Raw genomic sequence first — 17,477 nt, 5'->3', positions numbered from 1 at the left:
AAAAAGTTGAAAATGGAGATGTTGCTTAAGTGATAGAGCCAAGCTCTCATGCCAAGCTCTCGTGCCAACACACACGTACACACACTGAGTAAAAGTACTCTAAATTCTTTTTGTTGGTGATGGTGGTCATGGGGCTTTTGAACTTGCAGCCTCGGCACTATCCCTAAGCTCTTTTTGTTCAAGGCTAGCACTCTATCACTTTGAGCCACAGAACTACTTCTGGTTTTCTGGTGGTTAATTGGAGATAAGAGTCTCACAGACATTTCTTGCCTGGACTGGCTTAGAACTGCAATCCTCAGATCTCAGCCTCCGGAATAGCTAGGATTACAGGTATGAGCTACCAGCACCCAGACTCTAAACTCATTTTAACACATCAGAGATAGAAATAAAAAAGCAAAGTTCATTTTTAAATACTTAAAGTATATTAGCCTTTTGTTATTATAACAAATACCAGAAACAATCTGCTCATAAAGAGAAAAAGGTTATTTTGGTTGACAGTTTGGGAGATTTCTTTACATAGTTGATTGACCCAGTTGCTTTTAAGCCTGTGATGACTCAGTACATCATGGCAAGGAGTATATGGTAGGGTAAAGCTCCTCACCTTCTGGTAGCCAGGGAACAAAAAAGATGAAGAAATTACAGTTCTTTAATTGCTTTTGAAAGTGAGGGCACACTCCTTACTGACCTAAGACTTCACACTAGTCTACCTCTTAAACATTTTACTACCTCCATAGTACTACAGACCAAGGCCTTTGGGGACACATCCAAACCATAGCACCTTGGATGTGTTATAACTAGTAACCACTATAATAAAATTAATATCTTTAGTACCTTGCCCTGGGTCTATCCTCCCTGGCAAGAAATATCATTTATCTTACAATAAACGTTCTCATGTTTAAAGAATGTCTTATGTGACACCATGTTGAAAAACAAACTTTACAATTTGGGGTGGGGGGAGTGTAGTTGTAGAGGTGGGAGGGAAGGGATGGTAGGGGAAAAACAAAGGAGGAGGTAACAATGCTTGAAATGTACTTATTACCTTGCTCATGTAACTGTAAGCCCTCAGTACAGTATTTTTACAATAAAAAACGTATTAAAAATGTCTTATGCTTTGTTAATCTTGTAAGAAAATAAAAATAAATTATAAGATTACAATGGAGCCAGGCGCCAGTGGCTCATATCTGTAATACTAGCTACTCAGGAGGCTGAGATAGGAGGATTGTAGTTCATAGCCAATCTAGACAGCAAAGGCTGTGAGATTCTTATCTCCAGTTAACCACCAAAAACCAGAAGTGGAGTTGTGGCTCAAATGGTAAAGTGCCAGCCGTGAGAAAAAAAGCTCATGGACAGTGCCCAGGCCCTGAGTTCAAGCCCCAGTACTAGCCATCAAAATGTTTATTTTTCTTCCTGAATCTAGTTTCCTTTTTGACATAAGAACCTTGAAATAACAAGTTTTTTTTTTTTAATTTTACAATTGTCAGTGAACAATTTTCTTTTTTCTTTTTTTTTTTTTTTGGTGGGGGGGTCCAGTCATGGGGGCCTGAACTCTGGGCCTGGGCGCTGTCCCTCAGCTCTTCAGCTCAAGGCTAATGCTCTACCACTTAAGCCACAGCGCCAATTCCGGCTTTTTTCTTTTTGCTTATGTGGTGCTGAGGAATCGAACCCAGGGCCTTATGCATGCAAGGCAAGCGCTCTTCCACTGAGCCACCATCCCAGCCCCTCAGTGAACAATTTCTAATACTTAAACTTTCATCATATAATTGAACTTTGTAAAACAGTGTTTATTAGCTTAGTTATAGGGGAGAATTTTATTGTTTCATTTTCACACATTTACACTATATACCAATAAACTTCTTCCTCTGTCACTCTCCCCCAAAAAGCATCCCTAACAGGTTTCTTATTCGATTTTCATAATTGGAAATAATTTATTTTAACATTGTTCAATTTCCTTTTAACAAGTATTTTTGTTTTTATTTTCCTCCCCTCTACTTAGGCCTTGATGTTAAAAGTGAAGCATGTCAGCGATTTTTTCGAGATGGGCTAACAATATCATTCACTAAAATCCTTACAGATGAAGCAGTGAGTGGCTGGAAGTTTGAAATTCATGTGAGTTTGCTTTTGACTTTAAATAAGCAAATTTATATAGGTGAGAAGGACAGTTAAAGAGGGGGATTTGGATGCATATTTGGCCCATTAGTTGAATTAGAGTATAAAATGAATCTTTGAAAATAATTTTTATAAATTGTTGTTTACTAAATATAACATGGTCATTTACAAGGAGCATAAGATCTAGAGTTAGAAAACTAAAGCTTAATTTGTCTCCTGGGTTTTCAAGTGCCTCGTGACCTTAAGCAAGTCATAATATTTCATCCAAAATGCAAGGTGCATTGTAAGGTGCACCATAATTTTATGTACCTTTGAAGAAGAAAAATAGACCAAACAGGGAATATAACACATTTCAGAAAGACCAGTGTAAATGGTCTTTGTGGAGGTGAATAAGAAATGTGTATTTGGACCTTGGCACCTGGCAGAGGCAGGGGAAAATTAGCTGAAAATTTATACTCGCCAGAAGACAAAGAAGCAATAAAATACCTAAAAGACGTAAGTTGAGATTCTAGGGATCTTACAAAGTAAAATAAATAAATGTATGTGTTATATGTGTTTCTTAGATTGATAAAATGTCATAATTGCTCCAATGCTCTTTCTTGTTTTATAGTTATAAGTTATGAAGCAAATGATGTTTTTGTGGTTTGTGAACTTTTTCAACTATGACTGGCATAAAGTCCCAACAACTTCTGGTTTATAATATAATTTTATAAGTTTAGAAGTGAAAATTTGAAAGTGGTGTCATTGAAGATAGTAAATCTACTCCATCTTGGATAATAGACATGTTTAGATTTTAGAATTGTTGCTTCTGGTATATAGATTCCAAGGAGAAAAAATTGAAATTGTATCTTGTCTATAGACATAGAACAGAAATAATTGATGACTTATGGCACCCACTTCTCAAGCCACAGACTATGGCTTTTGAAAGTAGCTAACATGTAAATAAATTATGGTATAAGTAAATGCTCATATTTGTTGTTTGGTGGTTAGTTTGATCCCAGTACTAGTGAAATTATACTCCAAGCAACCAATATAGAAAGTTCGTTTAATATTAAGATAAAAATGATTAGGATTGTGTTTATTTGAAATTGCAATCTCTAAATCACCTTTCTTCCATATATAACAGAGATGTATTATTAACAATACTCATCGCCTGGTGGAGCTATGTGTGGCCAAGTTGTCCCAAGACTGGTTTCCACTTCTAGAACTTCTTGCCATGGCCTTAAATCCTCATTGCAAATTTCATATCTACAATGGTACACGTCCATGTGAATCAGTTTCATCAAGTGTTCAGTTACCTGAAGATGAGCTCTTTGCTCGTTCTCCAGACCCTCGATCACCAAAAGTGTGTTGGTTTGTTATTTTCAAATTAAATATTACAGTTGTTTTGCTCTTCCACAGAATTTTTAAGTAATCTGAGCCTCCTGTTAACATGACAAAGAGTAATTTTTTATTACTCTTAAAGTGATTCTGCATTACTTTATGGTTGGACTCTTTATTTTGTGTAAAAGTTGGTATACTGTTTCTGTGTTGAAATGTCTGACAGATGTGGTTTGAGATTTGAATGAAAATTAAGCCACTGGTGGCTCACAACTGTAATCCTAGCTACTCAGGAGGATGGAATCTGAGGGTTGCAGTTCAAAGCCAGCCTGGGCAGGAAAGTCCATGAAGCTCTTCTCTCCAATTTACCACCAGAAAACTGGAAGTGGTGGTGTGGCTCCAAGTGGTAGAGCACTAGCCTTGAGCATAAAAAGCTTGGGGATAGTGCCCAAGCCCTGAGTTCAAGCTCCACAACTGACAAAAAAGGAAAAGAAAATATGTAAGATTGGTAGCTTTCTTGAATAGCTGTAACATTTTAGTTCAGTGCTTATGGCCTTTTTTAAAACAGAGAAGGGGATTACTTGTTTAATTAAATAAAAACTTCAGCTGGGCCCCTAATCTTAACTGCTCAGGAGTCTGAGATTTGAGCATCTCTGTTCAATGTCAGCCCAGGCATGAAAGTCTTTTGTGAGCCTCTTATCTCCAATTATCTCCAATTGAGCTGTGACTCAAGTGGTAGAGTGCTAGCAGGGACAGCACCCAGGCCTTAAGGTAAAGCCCTACAACCACAAAAAAAGACCAGATGTTGATCATAATCATTTTTCAGTTTTAGATTTTGAGAACAAAATCAGGTATATCCTATAAACCCTTAGTAATATGGAAAGAAAGTAAAATTACGTAAATTAATAAATGAAAGCAAGCTAGTTAATCTTTCAAATCTAAAATATGTATGTTCTGTATATAATTGTCCTATGTCAGTCTAAACAGACTACTGTATTTGAAAATGCATCCTTAAAGCTTGATATGGTAGCATATGCCTATCATCCCAGAACTTGGGAGGCTATGATAGAGGGATTGAGTCCCCTTATAAGCCAGGGGGCTGGGAATGTGGCTCAGTGGTAGAGTGCTTGCCTCACATGCATGAGGCCCTGGGTTCGATTCCTCAGCACCATATAAGCAAGGGGAAAATGCTGGAAGTGGCGCTGTGGCTCAAGTGGTAGGGCACTAGCCTTGAGCTGAAGAGCTGAGGGACAGTGCCCAGGCCCAGAGTTCAGCCCCCATGACTGACAAACAAAACAACTCTTTCCCTTCTCCCTAAAAAATACTAATCAGAAGAAAAAATAATGACAACTGGAAAATTAAAAAAAAACTAATATTCTTAACCCAGAGATCAAAGGAAGGCAGAAGAGTTTATAAGAGTAGAGGGAATATAGCATGTAGACCCAGAAGCTAAAGCCAGTACTATTGATGAGGTGCTAAGGGAGGAGAAAAGGAGTCCTCTTTACCTTGATGGCTTCCTAAATACCTGATGAAGGATGTGAAGAGAGACCATGTTTAGATAGGACCAAGGTCCTCTAACATTATGAGATGGTTATGACATGCAGTGCTAGTCATGACTAGGTGATAGGATTATGATAAAACAGAAGCACAACTAGGCCTCTGTGGTATTAGCTAAGGAAACAGTGTAATATTGTGGATCTTTCAGAGAATTACATTTTTCTAACCAGTCACAAAAATTATAGGTCCTATACACAGTGAGTGCTTTGTTAAAAGCAGAAAATAGCCAGAATGTGTTGAACTTTGAGCTGGTATTTTCTGATATTTCCAATATGTGTTGTTGCCACTAGGTGGATTATTTTTTCCTTGAGTAAATCAGATTAATGTCAAAATGACAGTCTTCAGGATCAAATTTTTTATACCTACCTGTATTTATTTTTTATTTTAAATGGGTCAGTAAATATACAACTTAAATTCACAGGGAATAATTGGATTTTTAACATGGCTAACAAAATATTTTTGGATGACTTCTCATTGAAGATCATTTTTAAAATATGAAGTCAAGTTTTGTTACAATTCAATGACTTGTAGGTGTGGCTAGCCTTTCAACATAGTTGAGAACAGTTTTGATATAGTCAGACTATGAGTTGCCTGCTTTTTTACTTCCTACTAAAATAAAGACTTTTGTGTTTTCTCATATTGTTAAATGTCTTCTATAAAAAAATGTTTTGAGGTCTGGGAAGGTGGTTCAGTGGTAGTGTGCTTGCCTTGCATGCATTAGGCCCTGGGTTCGATTCCTCAGCACCACATAAGCAGAAAAATCCAGAAGTGGTGCTGTGGCTCAAGTGGTAGAGCGCTAGGTTTGAGCTGAAAAGCTGAGGGACAGCACTCAGGCCAAGTTCAGGCCCCTCAACTGATAAAAGAAGACAAATGTTTTGAAAATTGATTAAAAGTATATTTGGAGAAATTATTGATTATATCCCTAGTTGGATGCAGATAACATGATAAAATCAAAATGAAATGTAAATGCCTGTTTTTCTCCAAAGGTTAGGTACCCTTTACTTTTTGGACCACAAGTAATTCAGGTTTTGTATTTTTTTCCTGATTTTGGTATATTTACATAGATGATTCACTGATTTAATAGCCCTAGTCCAAAAATTTGAAATGTGTTGTTGATCAAGTCATTTTAGATATTCTGGAGCATTTAATTATTTTTTTTTCATTAGAGGTGCTTAACCTGTAAACAGAATTCAAATAATAATAAAAGATAGCTGATACAAGTAAACCTTTTGAACAGTAAATTGCCTTACAGATCATGTTATGTAGAGTTTGATCAGAACTGTTGTAGTTTATCTTTGAGAAACTCCCCTCTCCCCCCAGGATCTTTGAAGATGTTTAAGTGAAACTATATAGGTGTTTAACATGTAGTTAAAACTTAATTTAGTTAAATAAAAAGTCTGAGGTAAAATTCACATATGCTATCTTTTAAAATAAGATCTTGTAGTAATATTATAGTTAAAACTACATTAAAAGAACAGCATAGCCGGGCACCAGTGGCTCATGCCTGTAATCCTTGCTACTCAGGAGGCTGAGATCAGAGGATCTCAGTTCAAACCAGCCTGGGCAGAAAAGTCCTTGGGAGACTCTTATCTCCAACAAACCACTCAAAAACTGGAAGTGGGGCTGTGGCTCACTTGATAGAGCACTAGCCATGAATACAAAGAGGCTCTTGGGGACAGTGCCCACGCCCTGTGAATGTATGCTGGTACTGTCTTGAACTTAAGGCCTGGGTGCTGTCCCAGTTTCTCTGCTCAAGACTGGCACTCTACCAGTGGCCACAGCTCCACTTGTGACTTTGGAGATTAGAAACTGATGGACTTTCTTGCCCAGGCTGGTGTCGATCTGAGTAGCTATGATTACAAACATGATCCACTGGCACCCAGCCCATTTGAATTTTTCTATCTAGGGCTCCTGGTCAGTCCTCTCAAGTCTTGACAACTTAGAACCAGATAAAGAAGACCCTTATTTGCCGCTGGTGAGCCAGTTTATTTAGCTGCATTTTAGTTTGAAGCATTGGTAATATTTTTTAGTACTTCTAATTACATAAACATATTATAATTAAAGAAATATGAAAAGATTCAACTAATTCTTTACTGTGTATATTCATTATTTGATATACACAGAATACTTAGCTTTGTATCAGCCCAATCTCATTCTTTTTACTGAAGAAATAAAATATATAATGAGCATGTACTATTTAAAAGTTATAACTGCTGAATCCCAAAAGAAATCTGGTGAGCCAAGTACTAAAGAGTTTTAGTTATTTTCAATTAACCTTTTAAAATCAAATAAAAATACAAATTTAACAAAAATTCAAACATTAACAACCAAAATTGTTTTTACTGAAGGCTTAATAGATAAATGGTGCTTTTCTCCATTTTTTCTCCTCAGTGGCTTCTGAAATGTGGCCACCTAAGGAGGCAGCAAGATATAAAAGGTCATATTAGGTACATTACATTTTAGATCTATTTGATCCTTACCAACCTTTTTCTTGTTCTTACCAACCTTTTAATTGACTTTAATTGTATATAGACATTCTTTTAGGTATAGAACTGTTACCTCTCTCACCTATGCTATACTCTGAGCAATTTCTTTGACTTAAGTTGAAAGACATATTTATGGGGCAAACTAAATATGAGTAAACTTAATATAAATCATCGAAAGTATTAGTCTGTTCTAGTTAGAAATACCAGCTATTAGTACCAGGGATTAGTAAGGTTATATTCTTTTATTTTTATTTTTTAGTGTCTGGTTGTGGGGCCTGAACTCTGGGCCTGGGCGCTGTCCCTCAGCTCTTCAGCTTAAGGCTAGCTGCTCTACCTTTTGAGCCACAACGCCACTTCTGGCTTTTTTCTTTTTGCTTATGTGGTGCTGAGGAATTGAACCCAGGGCCTCATGCATGCGAGGCAAGCAAGTGCTCTACCACTGAGCCACCTTCCCAGCACCAAGGTTATATTCTTTTAGTTTGGTTTGTTGTAGGTGGTAGTGAGGTTTGAACCCAGGTCCTTAAACTGTACTACATCCTCATTCCACCACAAGAGTTGAGGGGTGGGATTGTTTTTGGTAGTACTGGAGTGTGAACTCAGAGCCTTGAGCTTGCTAGGCAAGTGCTGTTCTTGAGCTAACCCTGTAGCCCTGTTACTTTTTAATTACAGTTTGGTATTAGAGGTTAAGATTATAGTATTCGTAGAAAAAAATTTACAAAAAAATGAATTTGGGAGTACTAATCTTTTTGTTGACTTATTATTTGAACTGCTTTTATGCAAGGTATTTTCTGGTAAGTAGAAGACACTTAATTCTCTTATAGTGGGATCGTTAAAAGAAAAGCATAGCTTTTAATTCCTGTTCCTCACCTCTGTTGATATAAATTGAGCTGTGCCTCACTACTTAAATGGCTTCTATCTCACAGGGGGAATTGCTGTTTGAGACCTTTTCAAAGATTAACATAATTGGCTTTATTGAATTTACTATTTCTAATATTTATCAAGATAGTAGTTTATTACCCTAAAAGTAGAAGCTAACTTTATTCATTATATTTCAGGGTTGGCTAGTGGATCTTCTCAACAAATTTGGCACATTAACTGGGTTCCAGATGTTGCATGATCGTTTTATAAATGGATCAGCATTAAATGTTCAGATTATAGCAGCCCTTATTAAGTAAGTTGTAATTCAAAAATGAATATTCACCGTACTACAGAAACTTTTTTTTTTCCAGAAACTATTTCTTGGTGAAAAACTGAGGCATTCTCTTATTTCATATCTTTTATTTCAGACCATTTGGACAGTGCTATGAGTTTCTAACTCTTCATACAGTGAAAAAATACTTTCTTCCAATAATAGAAATGGTTCCACAATTTTTAGAAAACTTAACTGATGAAGAACTGAAAAAAGAAGCAAAGAATGAAGCCAAAAATGATGCCCTTTCAATGATTATTAAATCTTTAAAGAATTTAGCTTCAAGGGTTCCAGGACAAGAGGAAACTGTAAAAAATCTAGAAATATTTAGGTTAAAAATGATACTTAGGTGAGTTATTTATCTGTGGAAATAATTACATATGTAAATTTTAGGATCATACTTATCACTAAATTTCTCTTATAGATTATTGCAAATTTCTTCTTTCAATGGAAAGATGAATGCACTGAATGAAGTTAATAAGGTGATATCCAGTGTATCATACTATACCCATCGTCATGGTAATCCAGAGGAGGAAGAGTGGCTCACAGCTGAACGAATGGCAGTAAGTCTTTTGGTTGTTTCTTTTTAATAGTGAGAATCTACTTAACACAAAATTTAGAATAACTAGCTAAAATTGTTAATATTAATATTTTAAATTGAACTCTTGAATTGAAAGGTGTCCTGAGAACTTTATATAATAACACTTTAAAATTTTGTAATGGTGCCATTAACTTAGCATGTCTCAGATACACTTAACTCTTAATGTGGTGTTGCAAAATACTTTAATTAACTTGTTGAAGAAGTTTCTATTGAAAGTGATCTGGATCTGGGCGTGAATGAAATGGGTTGTTGTTCATTTGCCTAATAATAATTGAAGGTTTTAAAGCAAGAATGATTACTACTGAAGTAAGAGCTACATGAATTATTTGTTTTCTTGACTTTCAGAATTTTATTTTTAAAGCACTTAGGTTTATATTATTTTGATTTTGTACATTCATAAAACAATTTACTACTGGGGCTGGGAAGGTGGCTCAGTGGTAGAGCACTTGCCTTGCATACCTGAGGCCCTGGGTTCGATTCCTCAGCACCACATAAGCAAAAAGAAAAAAGCCAGAAGTGGCGCTATGGCTTAAGTGGTAGAGCGCTAGCCTTGAGCTGAATAGCTGAGGGACAGCGCTCAGGCCCAGAGTTCAGGCCCCAGTACCGGACCCAAAAAAAAAAAACAAAACTATTTACTACTGATATTTTTTTTTAGTGGGGCCTGAACTCTGGGCCTGGGCACTGTCCCTCAACTGTTCAGCTCAAGGCTAGCGCTCTACCACTTGAGCCACAGCGCCACTTCCGGCTTTTTTCTTATGTGGTGCTGAGGAATCGAACCCAGGGCTTCGAGCATGCAAGGCAAGTGCTCTACCACTGAGCCACCTTCCCAGCCCCAACTACTGATATTTTATACATTGTAGAAATCATAGAACTTTTTTTGTTTTTGTTTTTATTTTTTGGTTGATTGTGGGACTTTGAACTTAAGGCCTGGGTGCTCTCCCTGGGCTCCTTCACTCAAAGCTAGTACTTTATTACCACTTGAGCCACAGCACCTTTTCTGAGTGGTTGGTTGGAGATAAGAGTCTCTTGGACTTCTGCCCAGGCTGCCTTTGAACTGCAACCCTAAGAGCTCAGCCTCCTGATAGCTAGTATTACAGGTGTGAGCCACCAGCATGTCCAGCTCCTAGAACTTTTTTTTTTTTCATGTATACTGTATGACATTCCTGAAGAGACATCCATAGAGGACCTATATCCTTAACCTTTAAGGATCTCTCAGTTAGTAGAAGAAACATTAATTTGAATGAAATAAAAGGTTTTGGAAGGGCTGAGGGCTTAGCATAGCCCTGCATTTTATCTCCAACACCAAGAAGAAAAGTATTTGGAGAATCCTGGTACTGGTCCTTGAACTTTTGCCAGGTTCAGACAGTATAGAAAATGGCATTAAATGAGTAGGAATTTTTAATGTAAAAATGTGGCAATCAATTGGGTTCTGGTGGTTCATGCCTGTAATTCTAGCTACTCATGAGGCTGAGATCTGAGGATCATGGTTCGAAGCCAGCACTAGCAGGCAAGTCCATGAGACTCTTATTTACAATTAACCAGCAAAAAGCCAGAAGTGGAGTTGTTACTCAAGTAATAAAATGCTAGCCTTGAGCAAAAAGACTCAAGGACAGTGCTGAGCCACAAAGTGGCAGTTGCCATTTTTATTATAGTTTAGAGCAGTATCTGCAATGGATTAAAAATTTTAAAATCTCATCCTTCATCAGCTGAAAAGTTTACTTTTGTAGCGCATTTTAGACCTGACTTTTCCTGGACTTGCTAGGCAGATACTCCTAAGCATTGAGCCACACCTCCAGCTCTGATGTTTGCTAGTGTCTTGCTTCCTGCTCAAATGCACACAAGATCTGCCCTATATCAGGCAGATTTTGTCTTAGCTAAGATACCAGATGCACAGCTCTTCCTTGAGAAAGGGACTCTCTGAAATTCAGCCTCACAAGGGAGCCTCTGAAGCTCAGCTTCACAAGTAGCTAGGATTGAAGGCATGAGCTACTGGCACCTGGATAGGCCTCAGAAAGTTTTGTACTGGCTGTGTGCTCATGGCTCTCATACCTGTAAACTACTTGGGAGGCTGAGACCTGGAAATTGTCATTTGAAGCCAGCCTTGGCAGAAAAGTCTCTGAGACTCTTTATCTTCGGTTAACAAGCCAAAAGCTGAAAAGACGTATAAAAGCTGAAGTGAAAAGACGTATATATCCTTAAGCAAAAAAGCCAGGAAAAAGTACTAGACCCTGAATTCAAGCTCCAGTACTGGCACAACAATAAATTAGAAAAGAAAGTTTGATGCAGTGTGGATTACTACCTTTTTGTTGTTTTTCATAATCATAAATTTGTTGTTGTAAGTAAAAGTTGTGAAATTTGTGTAAGGAATCCAAAAATCCTAAAATTGGTCCTGTACCTACCCTGCCTAAACCATACTGATTTTTTACACTTGCTCTTCTGAGTAAATACTGCTTTTTTAAATAATATCAATATTTCTAACTTAAGAGCGTTTCTGAAAGTGAAAACTTCAATGTCAAATTTTCTTATTACAGCAACACAAGCATACTATATTAATGTATTTGTATTTCCTAAATGTGTTTTAGAATTCCTACTTACATTGTTTAATAGTGTGTACATACAATTTTTTTAAAAGCTTCATTGTTTTAGTAGACTGAGTTTGAATTATTTGGTTTTTAAAAAATTCAGGAGTGGATACAGCAGAACAATATATTATCCATAGTTTTGCGAGATAGTCTTCATCAACCACAGTATGTGGAGAAGCTAGAGAAGATTCTTCGTTTTGTCATCAAAGAAAAAGCACTGACCTTGCAAGATCTTGATAATATCTGGGCAGCACAGGTAAGTTAATATGGAAGTTATTTTGTTTCTTAAAAAAAGCTACTAAAACTAAACCAAGTCATCATGAAATGAGATATAGGCCTGTTAATTGATTTTGAAATTAATTTTGTTATATTACAGAAATCCTGTCAGGAAATTTCAAGAAATGTCCAGTAATATATTTTAAGATGAAAATATTCTTTATTATTTGTATTTGGGGAAAAGTAGTTTGTAGCAAACAAAGTTTTTTTTTTTTTTTTGGGTCCGGTCATGGGGCCAGAACTCGGCCTGGGCGCTGTCCCTCAGCTCTTCAGCTCAAGGCTAGCGCTCTACCACTTGAGCCACAGCGCCACTTCCGGCTTTTTTCTTTTTGCTTATGTGGTGCTGAGGAATCGAACCCAGGGCCTCAGGCATTCAAGGCAAGTGCTCTACCACTGAGCCATCTTCCCAGCCCCGCAAACAAAATTTTTTAAAATAAAATAATCTCTATGCATAGTGGCACATGCCTGTGATCCTAACACTCAGGAGGCAGAGACAAGAGGATGGTGAGGTAGAGACGAGTCTGGAATCAAAATAGAGATAGGTACATACATGGGTGAGTGTGGTGGTGGCAGGAGAGCACTGATCAAGGCCAGCCTGAGCTATTTAAGGATATGTTGAGTTACAAAACCACAGACTGAAGATGTAGTACAATAAGAATGCTTGCCTAGCATGCCTAAGGTCCTTGTGTTTGATCATTAGTACTGCAATGAATGAGGGAATGTTCATTAAAAGTGTGGAAGACATCTATAATTGATTTCTTTGTATACCTCTAATGAAAACCTCTTCAATATCTTTATAAAGATCTATAATGACTATCACCAAGGACCTAGAACTTTGCAGAATAATTAGTAACCTGTTTGAAATGTTTGAGTTGGAAAATACATAAATCCTTTCATTATACAGATGATAGATTTGTATTTAGGATTATTTAGACAGCATTGGTGAGTTCTAAGTTCCTGTAGAATGTTTTGTTTTGTCAGTCGTGGGGCTTGAACTGTGGGCCTGAGCCCTGTCCCTCAGCTCTTCAGCTCAAGGCTAGCGCTCTACCACTTGAGCCACAGCGCCACTTCCGGTTTTCTGTGGTGGTTTATTGGAGAGAAGAGTTTCACGGACTTTCATGCCCAGGCTGGCTTTGAACCACGATCCTCAGATCTCAGCCTCCTGAGTAGCTAGGATTACAGGCGTGAGCCACTGGTGCCCAGCATTTCCTGTAGAATGTATAAATCCTTTGGTTATGTGAATGATAGATTTGTATCTAGGGTCACTTAGCAGTGAGTTCTAAGTTACTATAGATATGTCAAAAAATAGTTGATTTTGCTTTTTAGTGATTAAGGCTCCAGTTTTGGAACAGTATCATTAGACTGCTATATTACCACAGAGCACCAGTAGCTCATGCCTGTAATCCTAGCTACTCAGGAGGCTGATATCTGAAGATTGTGGGTCAAAGCCAGAAGTGGAGCTCAAGTGATAGAGTGCTAGCCTTGAGCACAAAAGCTCAGAGGCAGCAACACCTGGACCCAGAGGTCAAGTCCTAGGACCAGCAAAAATAAATAAATAAAATCAGTATGTTAAATGTAGTAAACTGTAGTAAAAGTTTAAATGAATTACCAAAGTTTATATTAACCATGTATATTCAGAAATGGAGTCACCACATTTTATATTTAAAACACAGTATCAGATACTTTGTTGTACAGTAAGTGAAAGAGATAGAAATAACTTGTCATCAGTCAATATATACTACTTTTCTGTTACTCAAATTATAGTGTTCTATGGTTTTCTTTGTTTCTTGATAGGCAGGAAAACATGAAGCCATTGTGAAGAATGTTCATGATCTCCTGGCAAAATTGGCATGGGATTTTTCTCCCGAACAACTTGATCATCTTTTTGATTGCTTTAAGGTAATTAACATAGTGCAATCATTACCATGTGGTATGTCTATCTCTGCCTCTGTTTCTGTGTGTGCCAGTATTTGAGCTTGAAGTCACTGCCTGGCCACTGTCCTTGAGGTTTCTTCTTTGTCAGTCGTGGGCCTTGAACTCTGGGCCTGGGCGCTGTCCCTCAGCTCTGCAGCTCTTCAGCTCAAGGCTAGCGCTCTACCACTTGAGCTAAAGTGCCACTGCTGGTTTTCTGGTGGTTTATTGGAGAGAAGAGTTTCACGAACTTTCATGCCCAGGCTGGCTTTGAACCGTGATCCTCAGATCTCAGCCTCCTGAGTAGCTAGGATTACAGGTGTGAGCCACCAGCGCCCGGCTTCCTTGAGCTCTTTTGCTTAGGGCTAGCTCTCTGCGATTTGAGCTACAACTGCACCTCCAGCTTTTTGGTGGTTAATTGATGGTAAAAGTCTCACAGGCTTTTCTGCCCAGGCTGGCTTCAAACCACAATCCTCTATGAGTTGTTCTATGACTCATGATAGAAACCATCATTGAGTGAAAAAACTAGGACTTTGAGGCCCTCAGTTTAATCCCCAGTACTGGCAACATCACCAGAAAGACAAAAGGAGATGAGCGAACATGAATAGTCATTATCATTTAAATTTTTTTCCAGGCCAGTTGGACAAATGCAAGTAAAAAGCAACGTGAAAAGTTACTTGAGTTGATTCGTCGTCTTGCAGAAGATGATAAAGATGGTGTGATGGCACACAAAGTGTTGAACCTTCTGTGGAATCTGGCCCACAGTGATGATGTGCCTGTAGATATCATGGACCTGGCTCTTAGTGCCCACATAAAAATACTAGATTACAGTTGCTCCCAGGTAGGGTATTCTGCTTTGCTCACTTCCTGTGACTTTTTTTCTTCATAGGAAAGGAAATCTATAGAAATAAAGCAAATAATAGAATTTCCTAGACAGTAAACAGTTAAGATGTTAATGCTACTTTCTGAAATATGGTAAAATCTTAAAATACTGGATAAACATCTGATCTATAAAATAATATTTATCGAAATGAACTCCAGGAAATAGGAAAAAGTGTGTGTGTGTGTGTGTGTGTGTGTGTGTGTGTGTGTGTGTGTGTGTGTGTGTGTGTGTGTGTGTGTGTGTGTGTGTGTGTGTGTGTGTGTGTGTGTGTGTGTGTGTGTGTGTGTGTGTGTGTGTGTGTGTGTGTGTGTGTGTGTGTGTGTAAAACACAGTACCATCCAGCAAACTTAAAGTATATTAAACATTTATGATAGTGCTTTACTTTTTGAAGTTTAGATAGTAAATGTAAAGTTAAAGCTTACAATTCTGTAAATAACCTAAAAGCAGAATTATCCTATTAATCACTATAAATTATTTCAATGATTTGTTTCAAGGACCGGGACACACAGAAGATCCAATGGATAGATCGCTTCATAGAAGAACTTCGCACAAATGACAAATGGGTTATTCCTGCACTGAAACAAATTAGAGAAATTTGTAGTTTATTTGGTGAAGCACCTCAAAATTTGAGGTAAGACTTAAATGGAGGTAATTTTGATACTTTACAATTATGTATTTTGTTGAAAAGAAATAGCTTTTTAGTAAAAGCAAAATTTGAAGGAAAAAAATTGTGCAGTGACAGGAGCCTAAGAGAAAGGTTAGAACAAAACAATCCTTTACCATAACCACTTCCTTTGTTTTATTCATGAAGAAGTAAGCCACAATATTAAATAAGTATTAGAATCAAAATGAAATGCCACTTTTAGGGTATTGATTTAGAGCTCTCTTGTTTCTAGCAAGTTAGACTGGAATAACATTTAAATGATTGAAAATGCCAAGGTATAGTTAGGCAACAGTGGCTTACACCTGTAATCCTAGCTGCTCCAGACACTGAGATCTGAAGGATTGAGGTTTGAGGCCAGCACAGATAGAATAGACTACAAGACTCATCTTCAATTAACTAACAAAATGCTAGATATAGTTCAGGCCATGCACTGCGAAGAGAAAAATCATTAGGAACTTGGTGGGACAGACATATATGCTTCTCCTGTGCTTCTTGTTGATTGCCTGCAGATGTCTGCCATAAGAGTACTCTTCTCTTCAACAGAGTATTAGTAGTGGATCTGAACATTAATTTGTTTCAGTGAATATGGCACAACAGTTTGGAAAGGAACTTAGGTATCTTTCTGGTGATACTGTTGACAAACTTTACCAACCAAGTGCCCTGATATTTGCTACTCTTCACAAAGAATTTTCTATTTTGTAACTCTTAAGCATGTAATATAACACAAGTGTTCTGGTACTAGTACTGTATAGATGTAGAAGTCAATAAGTAAATACACTCCTATGACAAGTGTACTCTAATGTCAGAAAATACTGATATTGGTTTTTTGGTAAATAATAAAAATCTCTCTTGTGATGTATTGATTAATTTCTTTGAATAATAATGTTACTAAATGTAAATGGTCTTGATTTTTAATTAGTAACTTAGTAGTTAGTGTGAACTCTTGATTACAACAGTTTAATTGCCTAATTATATTGTTAAGTTCTTCTCGTTTCAGTCAAACTCAGCGAAGTCCCCATGTATTTTATCGCCATGACTTAATCAATCAACTTCAGCACAATCATGCCCTAGTTACTTTGGTAGCAGAAAACCTTGCAACTTACATGGAAAGCATGAGACTGTATGGTAGAGGTATGTATTTAAAGATAAATTGAGCTGTGGAAAATAACAGTAATCTCTTCACAGTAGTTAATGATTTTAATTAATTAATTTTGTCGGTTGTGGGGCTTGAACTCAAGGCCTGGACACTGTCCCTAAGCTCCTTTGCTCTAGGCTTGCACTCTACCACTTTGAGCCACAGCTCCACTTCCAGTTTTTGAGTGGTTAATTGGAGATAAGTGTCATGAGGGTTTTTCTGCCCATGCTGACTTCAAACAGCGATTTTCAGATCTCAGCTTCCTGAGTTGCTAGGATTACAGGCATAAACCACAAGCGCACAGCTAATTATTATTTTTAAAGATATAAGGTAGCTGGGCGCCGGTGGCTCACGCCTGTAATCCTAGCTACTCAGGAGGCTGAAATCTGAGGATCGCAGTTCAAAGCCAGCCTGGGCATGAAAGTCCGTGAAACTCTTCTCTCCAATAAACCACTAGAAAACCGGAAGTGGAGCTGTGGCTCAAGCGGTAGAGCACTCTCCTTGAGCTGAAGAGCACAGGGATAGTGCCCAGGCCCAGAGTTCAAGCCTCACGACTGACCAAAAAAAAAAAATATTAAAAGAAAAAGATGTAAGGTAGTTGGTTTTATGAATTGTGTTTATTGGTTTATGATCCAATTTTGCTTCCATATCTATGTAACCTAAACTCTAGTAGCCTAGCATTTCAAGGCTCTTTACTCAATGTTTTCCTTCTGCACTTGCCTTTTTTAGTTGTTGTTTTTTTTTTTCCACTCTGCTTGGGGAGCCCT

At 37.5% G+C, this 17,477-nt stretch overlaps 1 protein-coding gene across 5 annotated transcripts in view; it reads left to right on the top strand.

Annotated features, from left to right (window-relative positions):
* The window catches only part of Usp9x (ubiquitin specific peptidase 9 X-linked), a 114,372-nt gene that overhangs the window by 37,266 nt on the left and 59,629 nt on the right, over window positions 1-17,477 (top strand). For 3 of the 5 annotated variants that reach the window (XM_070040612.1, XM_070040615.1, XM_070040613.1), the window contains 10 exons: window positions 1,994-2,106; window positions 3,233-3,451; window positions 8,525-8,640; window positions 8,756-9,007; window positions 9,083-9,221; window positions 11,945-12,097; window positions 13,912-14,016; window positions 14,663-14,869; window positions 15,406-15,542; window positions 16,558-16,706. In XM_070040612.1, the coding sequence (XP_069896713.1) occupies window positions 1,994-2,106; window positions 3,233-3,451; window positions 8,525-8,640; window positions 8,756-9,007; window positions 9,083-9,221; window positions 11,945-12,097; window positions 13,912-14,016; window positions 14,663-14,869; window positions 15,406-15,542; window positions 16,558-16,706 (1,590 nt within the window). The remainder of the gene's footprint in view (window positions 1-1,993; window positions 2,107-3,232; window positions 3,452-8,524; window positions 8,641-8,755; window positions 9,008-9,082; window positions 9,222-11,944; window positions 12,098-13,911; window positions 14,017-14,662; window positions 14,870-15,405; window positions 15,543-16,557; window positions 16,707-17,477) is intronic. The other 2 variants (XM_070040614.1, XM_070040616.1) reach the window with 1 other exon arrangement.

Source organism: Dipodomys merriami, unplaced genomic scaffold (genome assembly GCF_024711535.1).
Source record: "Dipodomys merriami isolate MVZ:Mamm:240054 unplaced genomic scaffold, mDipMer1.0.p SCAF_3, whole genome shotgun sequence".
Classification (NCBI taxonomy): domain Eukaryota; kingdom Metazoa; phylum Chordata; class Mammalia; order Rodentia; family Heteromyidae; genus Dipodomys; species Dipodomys merriami.
This window is presented reverse-complemented; position numbering and strand designations above follow the sequence as displayed.